The 20283-nt window shown below is 42.3% G+C and overlaps 1 protein-coding gene across 1 annotated transcript in view; it reads right to left on the bottom strand.

Moving 5' to 3' along the window:
- ANO2 (anoctamin 2) overlaps positions 1-20283 on the bottom strand; it is a gene marked incomplete at its 3' end in the record, with an annotated part of 106600 nt that overhangs the window by 9206 nt on the left and 77111 nt on the right. Inside the window, exons 15-21 of the mRNA XM_083365837.1 lie at positions 15932-16043; positions 12085-12142; positions 9492-9592; positions 7938-8086; positions 3030-3182; positions 2407-2459; positions 879-1060 (exon numbers count right to left, since the gene is read on the bottom strand). Of these exons, the coding sequence (XP_083221963.1) occupies positions 879-1060; positions 2407-2459; positions 3030-3182; positions 7938-8086; positions 9492-9592; positions 12085-12142; positions 15932-16043 (808 nt within the window). The remainder of the gene's footprint in view (positions 1-878; positions 1061-2406; positions 2460-3029; positions 3183-7937; positions 8087-9491; positions 9593-12084; positions 12143-15931; positions 16044-20283) is intronic.

The following is a 20283-nucleotide window of genomic DNA, read 5'->3' as shown; positions in this document are numbered from 1 at the left end:
TATTATTATTATTATTATTATTATAGAGTCGCTGAGGCCACTTGGTGAAGGCCCCGCCCCCATTTGCACCCCTCGGGCGATCCTGAGGACACGAACAAACCTCCGAGTGGCTTCAATGGCTCTCTGAGAAGAAGGCAAAGGACCAGCGGTCTGCAAGGAGTATAAATCCTTCCCTTCCCCACCCTTCAGTCAGAACCTGAAGAAGCTTCTGGGATGAGAAGTGAAACGTCTTCAAAGGAAAACAAGGAAGTCCAGTTGCCTCCTGGAAAAGCATTTTTGAGACAAAGACACAAAGAGATTCTTCAATCGCCTTCCCTCATTTTATCACACAGCTCTTCTTTTTCCAGTCTGGAGAAGGAGTATAGCTACTCCTCATTTAGCAACTGTTCCAAATTACAACGGCACTGAACGAACCTGACTTACGACCCTTTTTTCACACTTACGGCCCTTGCAGCATCCCCAGGGTCACGAGATCAAAATGTCGAACACAACTGGTCCATACTTATGTCCTGTGGTCCCCTTTTCCGACCTTCCGACCAGCAGACAATGGGAAAGCCGGACTCTCTTCCCCACCCTGTTCCTAACTGAACACATGCAGCGATTCACTTAACAACCGCGGCAAGGAAGGTCGTAAAACGGGGCAAAGCTCCCTTCCCAGGCGTCTCACTTAGCAACGGAGATTTCTGGCTCGGTTGCGGACGTACGTCAAGGGCTTACCTGTATGAAAACACGTTGACAGAAACTTTGGCCCCTAAAACTGCCTCCTTCGAAGGAGCCGTACCAGGTCGCCTCCTTGCAAAGTCTGCAGCCCTGCAGCAGGATTGGCCTTAGCCAGAGGCTTGAGAGTCGTGGCGGGAAGGGGAGGCCGCTTGCTTTACCTGCAGAAGGAAACCTCCTCTTCAAAGGGTGAGTTTTCTGGCTGGGTTCCAGGCTTAAAGTCACTGACGTTGAAGTAGGAGAGGGTGTGGTTGACGAAGCCGTGCATGGTCCCGTTGTGACTGTACGCGTATTGGTAGACGAGGCGTGGGATGAAATCCGAAGTGACGGAAATGACAAAGGCCTGGAAGAGAGAGAAAGCCATGCCCCGCGTGAATCCGCCAAGGGAACGAGAGACGGGCGTGCCTCCGTTGAATAACAGAATAACACTCTGGGAAGGGGACCTCGGAGGTCTTCTAGTCCAGCTCCCTAATATAGCAGGAGACCCTATTCTATTCCATTCCGTTCCATTCCATTCCGTTCTATTCTAGTCTTTATTCCTATTATTCCTATTCCTATTCCTATTTTCTTTTCTTTTTCTTTTTTTTCTTTTCTTTTCTACTCTTTATTCCTATTATTCCTATTCTATTCTATTCTATTCTATTCTATTCTATTCTATTCTATTCTATTCTATTCTATTCTATTCTATTCTATTCTATTCTTCATTCCTATATTCTATTCTATTCTATTCTATTCTATTCTGTTCTGTTCTGTTCTGTTCTGTTCTGTTCTATTCTGTTTTTACTGTACTATATTCTATTTTCTATTCTATATTCTATTCTAGTTTCTATTCCCTATTCTATTCTATTCTATTCTATTCTATTCTGTTCTGTTCTGTTCTGTTCTGTTCTGTTCTGTTCTGTTCTGTTTCTACTCTACTATATTCTATTTTCTATTCTATTTTCTATTCTATATTCTATTCTAGTTTCTATTCCCTATTCTATTCTATTCTCTATTCTATTCTATTCTATTCTATTCTATTCTATTCTATTCTATTCTATTCTATTCTATTCTATTCTATTCTATTCTATTCTATTCTGTTCTGTTCTGTTCTGTTCTGTTTCTACTCTACTCTACTATATTCTATTTTCTATTCTATTTTCTATTCTATATTCTATTCTAGTTTCTATTCCCTATTCTATTCTATTCTATTCTATTCTATTCTATTCTATTCTATTCTATTCTATTCTATTCTATTCTATTCTATTCTATTCTATTCTATTCTATTCTTCATTCCTATATTCTATTCTATTCTATTCCATTCCCACCTCCCCTTGCGATGCCTCTGACTGTGATGAGAATATATGTTAGAACTGCCGCAGTTTCTATGCTGGCAGATCACCAACATGCTGTCCATCGGCCTATGAGAAAGGAAAAGATGGACGACTACATTTGTGAATAAAACCACCAACGGTATATTTCATGGGTTAGAGGGGAGAGGAGAGTGGAGACTGAGATTTCCTAAGAATTTGGCTCCATCTTTCCACATTAGATTTACGAGGAAAAGCTTTTTAAAAATTATGTGCTGAATTATCAATAAAGATTTGAGACTGGCGCACAGCTCTGGAAGAAAAACGAACATAAAGTTACATCTGACTGACTGTGTCAAGTTTCTCATAGCGCCACAGTAAGACTGAAGCCAATACTTACATTAATTATGACTGAAAATTTTCCAATGCCGCTCAAAATATTGAACCAAATCCCTGCAAGAAAGCACAAAACTGTGTTAAGATCTGTCGGACGGGACCTTGTTAAGCAAATTCTGATTACAGATAGTCCTTGACTTATAACCATCACCAAACCTACAATTACGATCATAAGTTGGGACAGTCATTAAATAGATTGTCACGCGACAATTTTATGCCCTTCTTTGTGGCGGATGTTAAGTGCACCTTGCAGCCATTAAATGAATAGCTTGATCATTGTTTGTGATGGATTGTGGGTTGTTGTTGTTGTTTTTGCTGGAAGCTGGAAGTAAACCTCCTCTTAGTGACAGAAGTGCTGTAAATCAGAGTTATGTGACCACAGGATGCTGCAAATGGATGTCAATGAGGACTAGTTGCCAAATGCCCAAAATGCGGTCCCATGAGCACAGGGAAAGTGTGGGTCGGCTGCTGGAACATCTTAAGTACCTTTTTTTGAGATCTGGTGTAACTTAGAACAGTTGTTCAGTGACACATCGTAACATGAGGACTGCCTATGTCATATTTGCCTTAACATGATTTTTTGCTTAATCTTTGTTAAAAAAACAACAACAGCCCAACAACACATACCTATATCCTTTGCTCTCACAGTATCGGGTCTTCTTAGTTCAGCCACAAACTTTTTGGCATCAAGCCGAACTTCAATGACGTTGTTCAACAAGGCAAACACTGGAGCCAGGGGAAAGGAGGCCACAAAGAGAGTCACGAAGCCGAATTGTATGACTAGAAGACGAGAAAGGAGGAGGAGGAGGTAGAGGAGAGGAATATGAGTGGAGGGATAAATGACCACAGTAGATCTAAACATTTCAGGTGGCAGGTAGAGTCTCGAGTAGGTGTCTTTGCCGACTCAGATCTGCATTCTGGCCTCAGGAAACGAAGCAGAGGTGCCCAGCGTTGGCAACTTTAAGACCTGAGGACTTCAACTCCCAGAATTCCTCCGGACCAAGGTAGGACAATCCAAGGTCTGGGTTGTCATACAATACAGATGTAGCCATGTGTTGGATTCAAGCCTCATGTGGGTTTTGGACAGGAGACTAATAAGACCTTGAGCCAAGCAGTCATTCTGGATGCCAATGTCCACTTTGGTCAAAGAAGACTGTAAGATATTTCCAAGATAAGTCCCCTACTTGAACAGATACTTAGGACTCCAGAATATACCTTATTCTGAATATAAATTATATATATATTTCTTGCGTGTCTAATCACACTTGGTCAGTGAAGAATATTCCTATTCCTATATTCCTGCTCCTATTCCTACTTTGTCAATTTCTGTCCATTTTTCCACGTCTGACGCGCATACGTTTTGATATACACTGATTAACCACATAATAATAAAATCATTTTATCGGCAAAGATAATGAAGATTAAAATGACTCTCTTCCATCTTTCCGAGGTCGGTAAAATGAGGATTCAATAAACTGCTTAGAAAGGGCTGTAAGTGCTATTAAGTAAGTGCTATTACTTATTACTTATTACTTACTATCTTCTGCATTTGGGCATTAGGGTTAAACTTGTTTTCAATTTCTGTATTTGTACATTTTTGATATTTATGTCACTGTTCACCGCCCTGAGTCCTTGGGGAGAAGGGCGGTATACAAATCAAATCAAATCAAATATATATATATATATATATATATATATATATATATATATATATATATATATATATATATATATATATATATATATATATATTATTGCTTTTATTGCTGTTGTTATCACTGTTATTGTAATTATTGTAATAATAATAATAATAATAATAATAATAATAATAATAATAATAATAATACAATATAATACAGAGTAAATTTAAGGAGTTTTGGATTAACTCAGTGGCTCAGTGGGTTAGGACGCTGAGCTTGTTGATCAGAAGGTCGGCAGTTTGGCGGGTCGAATCCCGAGTGCCGCGTAACAGAGTGAGCCCCTGTTACTCGTCCCAGCTTCTGCCAACCTAGCAGTTCGAAAGCACGTAAAAATGCAAGTAGAAAAATAGGGACCACTCCGGTGGGAAGGTAACAGCGTTCCGTGCGCCTTTGGCGTCTAGTCACGCCGGCCACAGGACCACGGAGACGTCCTCGGACAAGCGCTGGCTCTTCGGCTTTGAAACGGAGATGAGCACCGGCCCCTGGAGTTGGAAACGACTAGCACGCATGTGCGGGGGAACCTTTACCTTTACCTAATAAACAGTTGCTGATTGCTTTACCAGCTATGGAGGCATCCTAATTTATTTATTTTTTTTGCCTTGTTCTCCTTCTGTCCTAGAGACCAGATCTGATGTGACAATTTGAACACAATGTTTACCAGCTCCAAGGCCTTTAATTTCACCACAAGCCTATTTTAGTACTTCTCATTTCTAGAGAAAGCAGTCTACTATAGCTTGGAGCCTAGAAACCTTTTAAATCCTACAGTAGTAGCAGCAATGATTTCCAATGTATTTTTTTTTTGTGGCAATTAATGTATACAACATGTCTCCACGTGCTCCCCCGAAAGAAAACATTCAAATCCGAGAATGTCATGAAGATTACATAGGAATGTGGTTCTCTCTTTAAGGACTGTTTTGTTTGTTGATGTCTGAGGATGAGCCTCTCCTGCTTTCTGGCAAAACATTTCCATGGCTTCAAAATTAATCCTGTTGGATTTAGAGGTACCACATTTAATTCTGCCTTCGCCTGATGTTTATAGGAAGAACCACCCTTACTGTCTCCAGGAGAGAAAGAATTCACTGCGTTGGATTGATTTTGATATTTTTATTATTATACTGACATTATATTTATATTATTACCATCCGCTGCTGAAACATAACGTTAAAAAAAAATTCCTCCGGGGTAATTTTCTTCTGAAAAGTATCTCAGGAATACAACTTTTTCCATCCCCCCCAAAACATTCACACTTTCTACAGCCTGACACTCAGACAATTCAGCCATCAAGAGGCACATAAGGATAAAACAACACCCACAGGCCGTTCAAAAAGAGATAATCCAAAAAGCAAAAGAAGATCATCCCAAAAGCAAAACAAAAAAACCCCCAAAACTCTTTCCTTGCTAAGAGTCAATACCAAGATAAGCAGAGTTTAAGACCAAGATTAATACGAGGCCAATAATTGAGCAGTAAACAAAACCCCAGTCAAGGAACTGCCAACTCAAACAACCAAATACCAGGTAAACTCCCACCAACATCATCATCATCATCATCATCATCATCATCATCATCATCATCATCAAGTTGGAAGGAACCTTGGAGGTCATCTAGTCCAACCCGCTGCTCAGGCAGGAGACCCTATACAATTTCAGCCACTGAGAGGGCAAATCCCATTCTCTGCTAGCACTGATGATGTTACCTAGTTGGGTAATGAAACATCTGCAAGGAAACAAGCAAGCTCAGAGAGCACCAAGGACCCCACAGTCCTCCTCCTCCTCTTCTTCCCCCTCCTCCTCCTCCTCCATCATTCCACAAACCCTGCTCCTTTCTAGCACTGATGATGTTACCTAGTTGGGTCATGAAACGTCTGCAAGAAAACCAGCAAGCTCAAAGGGCACCAAGGACCCCACAGTCCTCCTCCTCCTCCTCCTCCTCCTCCATCATTCCATACACCCTACTCCCTTCTAGCACTGATGATGTTACCTAGTTTGGTAATCAAACATCTGCAAGGAAACAACCAAGCTCAGAGAGCACCAAGGACCCCACAGTCCTCCTCCTCCTCCTCCTCCTCCTCCTCCTCCTCTCCACAGCCCCCCTCTCTTCTGGCACTGATGATGTTACTTAGTTGGGTAATGAAACGTCTGCAAGGAAACAACCAAATTCAGAGAGCACCAAGAAGCCCATAATTTTTTTTTAATTCTGTAAAAAAAAAAATTGAACGAAAAGAAACAGGCAGATATTTTTAGTGCAGGCAGTAAATTGGACCCAAATAATACCGAACTGCCTCTCCCTCACTCAGAGGGTCAGCGAAGGTCATGAGGCTGTTTGTTCTCCCTTATTAGAAATATCTAAAACAGGTTTCTCATCCTGGGTGCTCCATCACTGGAGGTTTTTAAGAAGAGACGAGACCAGACATGTCAAACTCACAACATCACGTGATGTTGCACGACGTATCCAAGCTTTTTGCCCATGGCTGGCAATGGGGTGGGTGCGGTTTCCTCGTGACACGTCAGGCCTGCGGGCTGGTAGTTTGACACCCCTGGACTAGACAGTCACTCTCTGAAATGGTACAGGATCTCCTGCTTGAGCAGGTGGCTGGACTAGAAGACCTCCAAGGTCCCTTCCAGCTCTCTTCTCTTCTCTTCTCTTCTCTTCTCTTCTCTTCTCTTCTCTTCTCTTCTCTTCTCTTCTCTTCTCTTCTCTATTCTATTCTGTTTTGCTCTGCTCTGCTCTGCTCTACTCTACTCTACTCTACTCTATTCTATTCTGTTTTGCTCTACTCTACTCTACTCTACTCTACTCTACTCTATTCTATTCTATTCTATTCTATTCTATTCTATTCTATTCTATTCTATTCTATTCTATTCTATTCTATTCTATTCTATTCTATTCTTCATTCCTATATTCTCTTCTCTTCTCTTCTCTTCTCTTCTCTTCTCTTCTCTTCTCTTCTCTTCTCTTCTCTTCTCTATTCTATTCTGTTTTGCTCTGCTCTGCTCTGCTCTGCTCTACTCTACTCTACTCTACTCTACTCTACTCTACTCTACTCTATTCTATTCTATTCTGCTCTACTCTTCTCTACTCTACTCTACTCTACTCTACTCTACTCTACTCTATTCTATTCTATTCTATTCTATTCTATTCTATTCTATTCTATTCTATTCTATTCTATTCTTCATTCCTATATTCTGTTCTGTTCTACTCTACTCTACTCTACTCTACTCTACTCTACTCTACTCTACTCTACTCTACTCTAATTCTATTCTATTCTATTCTATTCTATTCTATTCTATTCTATTCTATTCTATTCTATTCTATTCTATTCTATTCTATTCTATTCTATTCTATTCTATTCTATTCTATTCTATTCCTGGTTGGGAAATTCTGGGATTTGTAAATCCTCACATCTTAAAGTTGTGAAAGTTGAGAAACGCTGCTCTAAACAGAATGGCCAAATCTGAAGGCCACCTTCTGCAACAAGAACCGCACATCCAAGCCTCCCTCCTCAACAGGGTCTTGAGGCTTGATCTAAGGTCATCTGAAAGAATCAAAGCTATATGGAGCCTTTTGCCTATGCCAACTTGCAGCTCCAGAAGCTGTGTGCCAAGCAGAATCCCTTTCACAGAATTCAATCCGGGTCGGGCACCTGGATCTTCCGAGCTTTCGGAGTCCTTAGGGCACTTCTCTCTAGCCCCTTTCTAACAGTTTGTGGCAATGAAAAGGATGCATTTGGGTCAGCCTGACCCCGGAGAGTTACGGCGAGATGGCTAGGTCTTTAAATCTGGCGCAAGCAGGTTTTGAGGGAAAGCTAAGAGGGGTTTGCGGTGGCTGCAGCCTTACTCATTTCCATGTATTCCGGGGTCAGCCCCATGAAGGGTTCCAAGACGTAGTCCAGCTCCCACTGCTGAGGCTGCTTAGACGGGTCTGAATGGCTTTCTTTCTTCTGCGGCCTCTCCTCTTTCAGCTTACGGAAGAGTTTCTTTAATTTCCTGCAAATGTACAACAGCAGGCCATTAATTCAATTGCAGGGGAAGTTATTCCATTTTTAAGGGACTTGGTGCACGAAAAAGCTTTGCTCTCTCTCTGTCTCTGTCTCTGTCTCTCTCTCTCTCTCTCTCTCTCCCTCCCTCTCTCTTTCTCTCTCTCTCTCTTCCTTTCTCTGTTTCTCTCTCTCTCTCTTTCTCTCTGTCCCTGAGAGCCATCTGGCACCCCTAGACACAGGCTAATGCTTACCGTTTGTGACTTAGAAAGCTCCAGCTTTTTTCTTTTTTTTTCTTTTTAATGCTTTTAAAATCCACTGAAGCGGATGTCCTTTCGAAAGCTTTCCAATAAATACACTTTTACTCTGGTTCCTTTCATGTGTCTGTCTTTTTTTTTTTAAAAAAAAAACGTCCCGAGAAATTAAATCAGGTGATTCGGAGGAGAGCAAATCGTGAAAATGATCCATTCTTATAATTGTAACCACTCTTCCCTTGAGAATTTCAGCAGAAGGCTCACAAGGAGGTGTGTGTGTGTGTGTGTGTGTGTGTGTGTTTAGGTGTGCGTATAGGTAGTCCTACTCATTTAGTGGCCGTTCAAAGTTACAACGGTGCCAAAAACAGCAACTTGTGAACAGTTCCCACCTTACAACCATTGCAGCATCCCCCGCCCCCAGTTGTGTGATCCAAATTTGGGCATTTGGCAATCCGCATGTTTTAAGATGATTGCAGCATTGCAAGATAGTGGGACTGTCATCTGCAAGCTTCCTAGGTCCTTCTGACAAGCAAGGTCAACCCTGATTCACTTAACAACCACATGATTCACCTGTAAGTTCGAGGGTTACCTGAATTGTTGAGAGCAGCAAAGGCCTCTGAACCCACAAAAGGGCAACATCAATATCAATAGCACTTAGACTTATATATTGCTTCACAGTGCTTTAAAGCCCTCTCTAAGCAGTTTTGCAGAGTCAGCCTATTGCCCCCCAACAATCTGGGTCCTCATTTTACCAACCTCGGAAGGACAGAAGGCTGAGTCAACCTTGAGCTGTTGAGAATCGAACTTCCGACTTTGGGCAGAGTCAGCCTGCAATACTGCATTCTAAGCACTGGCATAGATAGCCATGGCACTTAGACTTATGTACCACTTCACCATGCTTTACAACCCTCTCTAAGTGATCTACAGAGTCAGTGTATGGCCCCCAACAATCTGGGTCCTCATTTTATCGACCTCGGAAGGACGGAAGGCTGTGTCAGCCGGTCAGGATCAAACTCCTGCCAGTGGGCAGAGTCGTCCTGCAATACCACATTCTGACCACTAGGCCACCAGGTCCAGCCACACTGTATGCAAATGCTTCCAGTCTTGTGGCTCAGAAAAAAAAAAGAGAGAGAGAGCAAGAGAGCGCAGCTGAATACTTACGGGACGCCTATTTCAAAGATATTATTCTGAATCAGCTGTTTCCCCAACATGATGATGCTGAGCTGGATGCAAAGTTCCATCAAGCATCCGCCAGGAGCACACTGCAAAGGAAGGGAAACACATAGGAAGGCATGAAATCCAGACACACTAGTCTCCTGGCAGTTTGTATGCAATTATGTCCTAGAATTATGGACAGAAGAATAGAATAGAATAGAATAGAATAGAATAGAATAGAATAGAATAGAATAGAATAGAATAGAATAGAATAGAATAGAATAGAATAGAATAGAATAGAATAGAATAGAATAGAATAGAATAGAATAGAATATATGGAATGGGATAGAATAGAAAGAATAGAATAGAAGAATAGAATAGAATAGAAAATATGGAATGAATAGAATAGAATAGAATAGAATAGAATAGAATAGAATAGAATAGAATAGAGGAATGAAGAATAGAATAGAATAGAATAGAATAGAATAGAATAGAATAGAATAGAATAGAATAGAATAGAATAGAATAGAATAGAATAGAGGAATGAAGAATAGAATAGAATAGAATAGAATAGAATAGAATAGAATAGAATAGAATGGAATGGAATGGAATAGAATAGAATAGAATAGAATAGAATAGAATAGAATAGAATAGAATAGAATAGAATAGAATAGAATAGAATAGAATAGAATAGAATAGAATAGTGGAATGAAGAATAGAATAGAATAGAATAGAATAGAATAGAATAGAATAGAATAGAATAGAATAGAATAGAATAGAATAGAATAGAGGAATGAAGAATAGAATAGAATAGAATAGAATAGAATAGAATAGAATAGAATAGAATAGAATAGAATAGAATAGAATAGAATAGAATGGAATGGAATGGAATGGAATGGAATGGAATGGAATAGAATAGAATAGAATAGAATAGAATAGAATAGAATAGAATAGAATAGAATAGAATAGAATAGAATAGAATAGAATAGAATAGAATAGAATAGAATATATGGAATGGGATAGAATAGAAAGAATAGAATAGAAGAATAGAATAGAATAGAAAATATGGAATGAATAGAATAGAATAGAATAGAATAGAATAGAATAGAATAGAATAGAATAGAATAGAATAGAATAGAATAGAATAGAATAGAATAGAATCTGGAAGAGACCTTGGAGGTCTTCTAGTCCAGCCCCATGTGCACGCAGGATTAAATGCAAGGCTTTCCTTGTAAAGTACTTCTGTGTGTGCCTTTGAGTTAATGTTGAGTCCTGACAATTGACTGGACAAGTCCTTGCAGTTTTCTTGAAATGGTTTCAGGAGTAATATGTCATGGCTTCCTAGGGTTGAGAGAGAGTGGGGCTAGCCCCCAAATCTCCAGTTGGCTGCATGACTAAGCTCATGGTCTCCCAGTTAAGCCTGGTGCCTTAACCACCCCTACCACCTCTCTCTCGTAACCTCCATTATTATAGTTAATAGGGTCAAATCCTGGCAACTGGAGCAAAGTCTGTTAATCTGAAACGTTTCGTTATTCATCCAAGCAAGTTCCTCGGTCAAAAGAAAACATTTACTCAGAGAGTCGTGGGAATGTACACACCAACTGCAAGGGTTTCTCCCCAAAATTTCCGCTTTCTCCAGTGTTGGAGCACCCACAACTTCTGGAGGCAAGCTGTTCCACTGATTAATTGTCCTCCCTGTTTGGGGAATTTCTCCTTACTTCTCCTTAGAGTGGTTCCTATTTAGATCTTTATATAAAAGAGCGGGGAAACTTGTCTCAAAGCCTGGGGGGGGAGGGAAATACAGCAGCTCCCATGCTTCTTATGCTCCACCTTCTCTAAAATAACACCACGGGTCACAACTAAAGGCTACATAAACCCGACATGGTGGGCAACAGAAGAGATACAATTCAAATCCTCCATTATGCTGGACGTTTTTAAATGTTTCCCGTAGCATTTTGCTCGCTGAAGTAGACCTAGAGAAGCCAGAGATGGCGTGTCTAGAAAAGACCACCATTTTCTTTTTGTGTCTCTCTCTCTCTGTGTGTGTTTCTGAGTCTGTTGTCCATCAATTTCAGGGAGTGTTTTAATTTAATTTAATTTTAATTCCGCTGATGTTTCCAACATTACGCTGGAAACAGAATGATGACCCCAAAGTTTTGGAAACCATAACCTCAGCAATCTCAGCCGGGCCGTGAAAGCTGGGACTGATTTGAACAGAAAATATTCCGTGGAGAAGATTATATAGAAGAAGTCCTCGACTTACAATCCTAAGTTTCTGTTGCTAAATGAGACAGTTGCTAAGTCAGTTTCGCCACCTTTCTTGCCACGGTTGTTAAATTAGGAACCCAGTTGTTAAATGAATCTGGTTTCATCCATTAACTTTGCTTGTCAGAAGGTCACAAAAGGGAATCGCATGATCTCCCCCGGGGCACTGCAACCGTCATAACTATGAGTCAGTTGCCAAGCCTCTGGATTTTGATCGCGCGATCCTGGGGAGGCAGCAATGTCATAAGTGTGAAAAATGGTCATAAGTCCATTTCCCCAGTGCTGTTGTAACTTCCAATGGCCACAATGAATGGGTGTGAGCGTGGGTAATTACCTCTTCCATTCGGTAACCAGCAAACATGTAGACGTACTGGCCTGGGCGTCCCACAAACCTGAGGAGAGACAGAGATGCGAGTGAAATCAGTAACAAACAAAAAAACACCATAAGGTTATAAGGTAAAGGTAAAGGTTCCCCCGCACATGCATGCTAGTGGTTTCCGACTCTAGGGGCCGGTGCTCATCTCCGTTTCAAAGCCGAAGAGCCAGCGCTTGTCCGAGGACGTCTCCGTGGTCATGTGGCCGGCATGACTGGACGCCAAAGGCGCACGGAACGCTGTTACCTTCCCACCGGAGTGGTCCCTATTTTTCTACTTGCATTTTTACGTGCTTTCGAACTGCTAGGTGGGCAGAAGCTGGGACGAGTAACAGGTGCTCACTTTGTTATGCAGCACTCGGGTTTCGACCCACTAAACTGCCGACCTTCTGATCAACAAGCTCAGCACCCTAACCCATTGAGCCTCCGCGTCCCTATACGTGTATAGGTTCTACGTGTATAAAAGAAAAATGCTTTTTAAAAACGGTTGGCTGAGTTTTAATGAAGAGAAGGACCAGGGGGTGACAGCATAGCAATCTTCCAGTATCTCAGGGGCTGCCACGAAGAAGAGGGAGTCAAGCTATTCTCCAAAGCGCCCAAAGGCAGGATGGAAACTAACCAAGGAGAGAAGCAACCTGGAACTAAGGAGAAACTTCCTGACAGTGAGAACAATTAACCGGCGGAACAACCTACCTCCAGAAGCTGTGAATGCTCCAACACTGGAAGTTTTTAAGAAGAGGCTGGACAGCCATTTGTCTGAAATGGTATTGGGTTTCCTGCCTGAGCAGGGGGTTGGACTGGAAGACCCCCAAGGTCCCTTCCAACTATGTTATTCTATTCTATTCTATTCTATTCTATTCTGTTCTGTTCTGTTCTGTTCTGTTCTGTTCTGTTCCGTTCCGTTCCGTTCCATTCCATTCCATTCCATTTCATTCCATTCCATATAAAGATTCTATTCTATTCTATTCTATTCTATTCTATTCTATTCTATTCTATTCTATTCTATTCTATTCTATTCTATTCTATTCCATTCCATTCCATTCCATTCCATTCCATTCCATTCCATTCCATTCCATTCTATTCTATTCTATTCTATTCTATTCTATTCCATTCCATTCCATTCCATTCCATTCCATTCCATTCCATTCCATTCCATTCCATTCCATTCTATTCTATTCTATTCTATTCTATTCTATTCTATTCTATTCTATTCTATTCTATTCTATTCTATTCTATTCTATTCTATTCATCCTAGCAGCCATTTCAATTGGGGAAGGCGGCCTGCAAACCCTCCATTTTTGCAAGCAAGAAAAAAAATCGTAGGGGAAGAGGGCCATCTGCAGGTGGAAACCCCCTCGGGAAAGGTTTTGCAATGACGATGGAAGATTTTATACTTTTTACAGGTACCTCCACCACTTCCCTGGGCCCCCTGCAGCTTCCAGTCCTGTTTTTCCTGACTCTGATTCTGCAGAGACCCTGTTGCTCATTTACTGGGTGAATTGAGGAGGAAGAGGAGGAGGAGGGACAGGACTTCGCCAGGTTTTTTCCGAGGAAGGGAAGAAAAAAAAAAAAAAGGTCGAACGGTTGAGAAACCTGATTTAGGCATCACACACACACACACACACACACACACACACACACACTCCCTGCAAGGAAGGGAAAAGCCTCAACCTCAAACCGTGGAGATCTTAGGGCCAGGTGTTGCTCCCCAGCCCAGCCCTTCCATGGTGCTGCTCATAAAATAAAAAAAATAAAAATTTAAAAAATAGAAATGAGAGTTTGCGGATGGCCACGTGCCCATTTTGTGACATTTCCAGACCTCCCACGACATCTGGCAGGGAAAACAAAGGCAGCCGGTTTCTGCTCCGCAGTTCGCGTCCTTCGGAAGACCAGGAATTCAGCGAGATGCAAAGAGAAAGGTTTCTCTGATCCCGGTGGGCTAGAGGAGGGGTGGGGGGTGGGGTGGATCCAAGACCCCCCACCACCACCACAAGTAAAGAGCACATGCCTGGGGCTGAGCAACAGTTGCTCCCAGCGTGTGATTCCTCCCTTCTCCCTCGCCGGACACTTTGGGAAAGAAGAGATCAGGATGTGGCCAACTAAACTTCATTTTTAATGTGTGCCATTGTGCCCACGGTAAAAAAAGAAAAAAGTCAATAAAGGTTAGCTATCTATCTGCTTGACTGACACTGTTATACTTTGCAATTTGGGTCCCCCCCCCCTTTTGTCCAGTTGTGTCCGATTCGCAGAGACCGCCTGGACAAGCTCCCGCCGTTTTCTTGGCAAAGTTTCTCAGAAGTGTTTTGCCATTACCTGATTCCTAAGGGCTGAGAGAAAGTGGCTGGCCCAAGGTCACCCAGCCAGCTTTGTCCTAAGGTAGAACTGGACGTTACAGATGCCCAGTGTCTAGCCGGATGCACCTTAACCTCTGCACCAAGCTGGCTCTCCCAAAAATATATTTTTTTCCTCCCTTCCTTTCTATGGTGTCCCAATTCTGCACAGGTTCCCGCCGATTTCTTGGCGAGGTTTCTCATTTTGCCATTGCCTCCTTCCTAGGGCTGAGACAAAGTGGCTGGCCCAAGGTCAGCCAGCTGGCTTTGTGCCTAAAGCGGGACTAGAACTTGCGGTCTCTCGGCTTCTAATTTGGTGACTTCATTACCACCCAGCAAACTGGTTCTGTTATTTATTTATTTCTTTATGTCTGTTACAGCCACCCATTCAGATAGATTTGGAGCAGCTTACAAATAAAAACAGAGGCGGTTGTTGCCGCCATCCGTTTAAAGTTACCGTGGCACCGAAAAAACTTGCTTCATGGCTGGTTTTCACATTTAGGATCGTGACACCTGATCAAAAATCAGATGCATGGGTGGGGAAAATCCAGAGAAAGAAATATTTTGGGGAATATTAAAAAGGAGGAATATATTTCCCCAAAGGATTTTAATGGCAGAAACCAACACACACACACGTCTCTCTGCCCCAAACACAAACCAGGTCTGCAGAAATGCAGATGTGATAATCTTGTCACAAAGATTGGAGTCAGGAAGCTGATGGCATTAGAAAGACAAAGATCCCTAGAATCAACAATCCCTCACACACACAAAAATCCAACAGTCATCAGCCATAGCCCCAAGGAAGCAGGATATGAGCTTTGGGACATAATAGGATTAACCCACCACCATCAGAATACCAGAAAGGCAGACTCAGACTCAGGTCAAAGTTCATGCCCCAGGAAGAACTCCAAACAAAAGCCCAAGAAAGTATAAAAACCCACCAATCCCTACTACATGTGGTCAGTTTTTATTTTTCCAAAGCCATCTTTCTGTCTGGCTCTGCTCTTCAAAAAAAACCTGCAACTTTCTTTCTAAAGCAGTCTCCATGTTGTTTATTCCCAGCTTGGACTGGACCCCGATGAAGATTTTTTCCTTCAACACAATGGACTGTATTTATGACAGTTGCCTGTCACGTGATCCTCGTTTCTAATTTTCCCAGCCAGCTTCTGACAAGCAACGTCAATAGGGGAAGCCAGATTCGCTTAACAACCCAATGAATCCCTTTAACAACTGCACTGATTTGTTTAACAGCTGTGGGGGGAAAATGTCTTAAAACTGGGGCAAAATTCACTTAACAACATTCTTGCTTAGCATTTGGGGCCCATTGGTGACCGTGAGTTGAGGATTATGTTTATTACAAAAGGAGTTTAAAAATCTAAAACCCCGTGGGCACTGCAGAGTGAAACTATCACAGCAATAACAAGCCAGACTGGGGCCATGTAGTAAAGCCCAATGCTAAGAAATCCGATCCGACTTACCTTCCCTTAAAGAAAGCCACGTAAAAAATGGGCGCGTAGGAATTCACAAATTTCAGCAGGAAAGCCTTCAGAATCAACCTCTCCTCAAACGTTTTTTCTGTTTTGGGTACCTCTGCCGTGAAGGAAACATGAAGGAAAGAAAACGTGTTCAGTACGACTCACGTAAGCCATACAAACAAAAGCAATTGTAGTTGTGCAGCTTCGGGAAAATGTACAGTCTGGATTCAGAAAAGCCACCCTCTTGGCTCAGCCAAGCCGTGGGCTTTCATTCAGAGAGTCCTAACTTCATTTCATTCTGCAAAAAAGATTTTGCAGGGAACGAAAGTGTCAATGCCAGCCTCAAGGAAGACCTTCAGACTTGGGCTGCATAAACTAAACGCTTTTTAAAAAATTTATTTCATTTTTAAAAATTCTTTTATTTATTTTTTCTTTTGTTATCTTGCACCTTAATGACTGTATAAGTAAATCAAGGTGGCGAACATACCGAATGCTCCTCCTTATTTTCCCTCAACAACTGTGAGGTGAGCTGGGCTGTGAGAGAACGACAGGCTTAAAGTCACCCAGCCAGATTTCACGCCTAAGGCAGGATTAGAACTCACCGTCTCCTGGTTTCTAGCTTAGCACCTTGACCGCTAGACCCAACTGGCAAACACGATTCTGTATGTAGGACAATGGAAAGCTCAGAAAATCCTCAGGACCCCCGTGGGCCCTAGGACTAAGTGGTGGTCCCTGAAATTCATCTTATGTGAGCTGCGCCTGTTTCTCGTTACCTCACCCCCTCCCCAATTCCAGACAAAGATGCTTCTCCTTCTAAGCCCAATGTCTTTCCTTGTTCTTCAGCTCCATGACAACATCCAACAAAGATGCAGTTGCTCCTTCTCAGTTGAGGGACCTGCTCTGTCTGGGTTCTTGGGGTTGTGTTTTCTTTTTTGTCTTACTCTGGAGAAAATGTCGGACAACCATTGATCCAGGATGGCATAACTAAGGACTTCTGTTTAGGCAGGGGGCTGGACTAGAAGACCTCTCGAGTCCCTTCCAGCTCTATGATTCTATAATTCTGTGCTTCCATGATTCTATGACGATTCTATAATTCTGAGATCCTATGTTTCTATGATTCCATGATTCTGTGATGATTCTATGATTCTGAGATCCTATGTTTCTATGATGATTCTATGATCCTGAGACCCTATGTTTCTATGATTCCATGATTCTATGATGATTATGATTATGAGATCCTGTTTCTATGATTCCATGATTCTATGATTCCATGATTCTATGATGGTTCTATGATTCCATGATTCTATGATGATTATGAGATCCTATGTTTCTATGATTCCATGATTCTATGATTCCATGATTCTATGATGATTCTATGATTCCATGATTCTATGATGATTCTATGATATTCTATGATTCCATGATTCTATGATTCTGAGATCCTATGTTTCTATGATTCCATGATTCTATGATGATTCTGATTCCATGATTCTATGATTCTGAGATCCTATGTTTCTATGATTCTAAGATTCTGACTCTGTGATGATTCTATGACTCTATATTTCTATGATTCCATGATTCTGTGATGATTCTATGAGTCTATGATTCCATGATTCCTATGAATCTATGACTCTGTGATGTTATGATTCCATAATTCTACGTTTCTATGACCCACATTTCCAGAATGAGAGTTCATTAGTGGGAGAATGAGAAGAAACAATGCAGAGAAGGAAAGAAGGAGAATATATGGCAGGGGGGCGCATTGGGGAAGACTTCTAAGGACCCCTTGGGGTAGCCTCCCTCCTCTTTTTTATGGGTTGGACCAGAGAAGATTGGGAGAAGCTGAAGTGATCCCTCCTCTTCTGTTCTGTCTAAACTAATCACCAGGACCTGGTCCTATATGGTGATCTACATCAGCCGAAGCACATTGTTGCAATCTACTTTTTTTAAAAAAACAAAGGAAAACACCAACAATTGTATTTTCATGCTTATTCAAGCTTGATTGGGAAATGTTTTCATAATTTTCTCCCAAAAGCATTCCAAATATATACACAAATGATAGGCTTTTAAAGAAATAATTTAGCAGAGCGCTGCAGCAGCCTTTAATCTAAGCGCTAGCCACCATTATTTAATAATAACCTTAAACCCCACTCTCAACATTACTTTTTCGAGAATTTTCATGCCGTGGGTGTCTAAAACAGGGTAGGCAAGAACTGCACCTCCCCTTCAGTCAAAGTATTTCTTTTTAAAACAAAAAGAGGCTGATTTCTTTAAAAAAAATATTAAACTACGGAGTATAAATTACTCTGTTTAAAACTTCCCCTTTACGGACCCCATGGAGTAAAATTTACAAAATTGTAGAAGCATCTTAATCAAGAAGAAAATTTGCTTTTCTCTCTAGTTAGGGATAATTAATTCATCTTTAGTGTCAGATGAAAGGTCCTCAGTTAATTTACTGAACTGTATTTGCTGATTTCGCTGTTCTCTCTCACAATCACAAATACCTTCACTATAGGTGCTATTCCCAAAGCTTGCTCGTGGGATCCTGGTTGATGACAAGCTTTTTGTGTCCATCTGCTCAACAAGGGACATCCCACAGGACCATGATGCAACTAAGGCAGGGGTAGGCAACCTCGGCTCTTTTATGACTCGTGGACTTCAACTCCCAGAATTCCTGAGCCAGCCACGCTGAGGAGAAAGGGAGAAGTTTCCAAGCTGAGCCACGCTGGCTCAGGAATTCTGGGAGTTGAAGTCCACCAGTCATAAAAGAGCCAAGGTTGCCTAACCCTGGCCTAGGCCTAGGCCGCTCTGTGACTCCTGGACTTCAACTCCCAGAATTCCTGAGCCAGCCACGCTGAGGAGAAAGAGAGAGGTTTCCAAGCTGAGCCATGCTGGCTCAGGAATTCTGGGAGTTGAAGTCCACGAGTCATCAAAGAGCCAAGGTTGCCTACCCCTGGTCTAGGCCTAGGCCGCTCTATGACTCGTGGACCTCAACTCCCAGAATTCCTGAGCCAGCCACGCTGAGGAGAAAGAGAGAGGTTTCCAAGCTGAGCCATGCTGGCTGAGGAATTCTGGGAGTTGAAGTCCACGAGTCATAATAAAAGAGCCAAGGTTGCCTACCTCTGACCTAAGGTCACCAGGCAGTAACTTTTCTCTCTTTTCCCTCACCACAGAAAAGAACAAACTCAAAATAAATTTCAAGCAAGCAGGGAGAAGAGGATGAAGTCGGGACAGAACAAATCAAAGAGAAGTAGAGGAGAGCACAACGAGAGAGAGAAAAAATTAGGTGGCAAAAATGGAAGGTAGGAATGCAGAGGCAAAGGCTGGGATGTGAAGGGGCAGAAGAGGGGTATTCTGCTTTTGCCACTGTAGGAGAAAGTGTGGTAGGACCTGGGGGCGGAGTGAAAAGAGGAATCAGCCTAGAATCCGTACGTAGCCACAACCGGACCATGTCCAACTTCTCTTGAATTCCATGGACTTTTATCTAACTCTAAAAGGTAAAGGTAAAGGTTCCCCCGCACAGGTGCGCTAGTCGTTTCCGACTCTAGGGGCCGGTGCTCATCTCCATTTCAAAGCCGAAGAGCCGGCGCTTGTCCGAGGACGTCTCCCTGGTCATGTGGCCAGCATGACTGGACACCAAAGGCACACGGAGCACTGTTACCTTCCCACCGTAGCGGTCCCTATTTTTCTACTTGCATGTTTATGTGCTTTAGAACTGCTAGGTTGGCAGGAGCTGGGACGAGTAACAGGCGCTCACTCTGTTACGCGGCACTCGGGATTCGACCCGCCAAACTGCCGACCTTCTGATCGACAAGCTCAGCGTCCTAACCCACTGAGCCACCATTCTAAGCAGATGCTAATGTTAGTTGCATGAGTAGCAATAAATCAATTTAACTGGACCTTCACATGTGGACCTGATCTTTCCCCCTGATAACTACTGGTATATGTCAGGAGTGAGGACCACTCAACTTTGCCAACACGATTGAGGAAGCAGAGTTCAACGGAGGCCATCCTGAACACTTTTGGTTACCTCTGTTCCCATGAAAGGGAGCATAGTGAAGGCCTGGCACTCTTTCTGCCTCCACAACGCTTTTTCTGTACACCAAATAGAACCTGCTAGACCAGTAATGGCAAACCTTTTAGAGACTGAGTGCCCAAACTGCAACCCAAAGCCCACTTAAGTATCATTGGGTGCCGGGTGGGCATGGCCCATTGGTAGGTGTGGCCCATTGGGTGGGTGTGGCCCATTGGGTGGGTGTGGCTACGGTGGTAACGGCAGACTGGGTGGGACTAAAAAGTTTTATCAATCTAGTCCAACTTTGTGAGATCTTTTTTTTCTCTGCGAGAAGTTGAAA

The sequence above is a fragment of the Vipera ursinii genome, assembly GCF_947247035.1.
Source record: "Vipera ursinii genome assembly, chromosome: 6".
NCBI lineage: Eukaryota > Metazoa > Chordata > Lepidosauria > Squamata > Viperidae > Vipera > Vipera ursinii.
The sequence above is the reverse complement of the archived record's forward strand: the minus strand, read 5'-3'. Positions and strand labels throughout refer to the sequence as shown.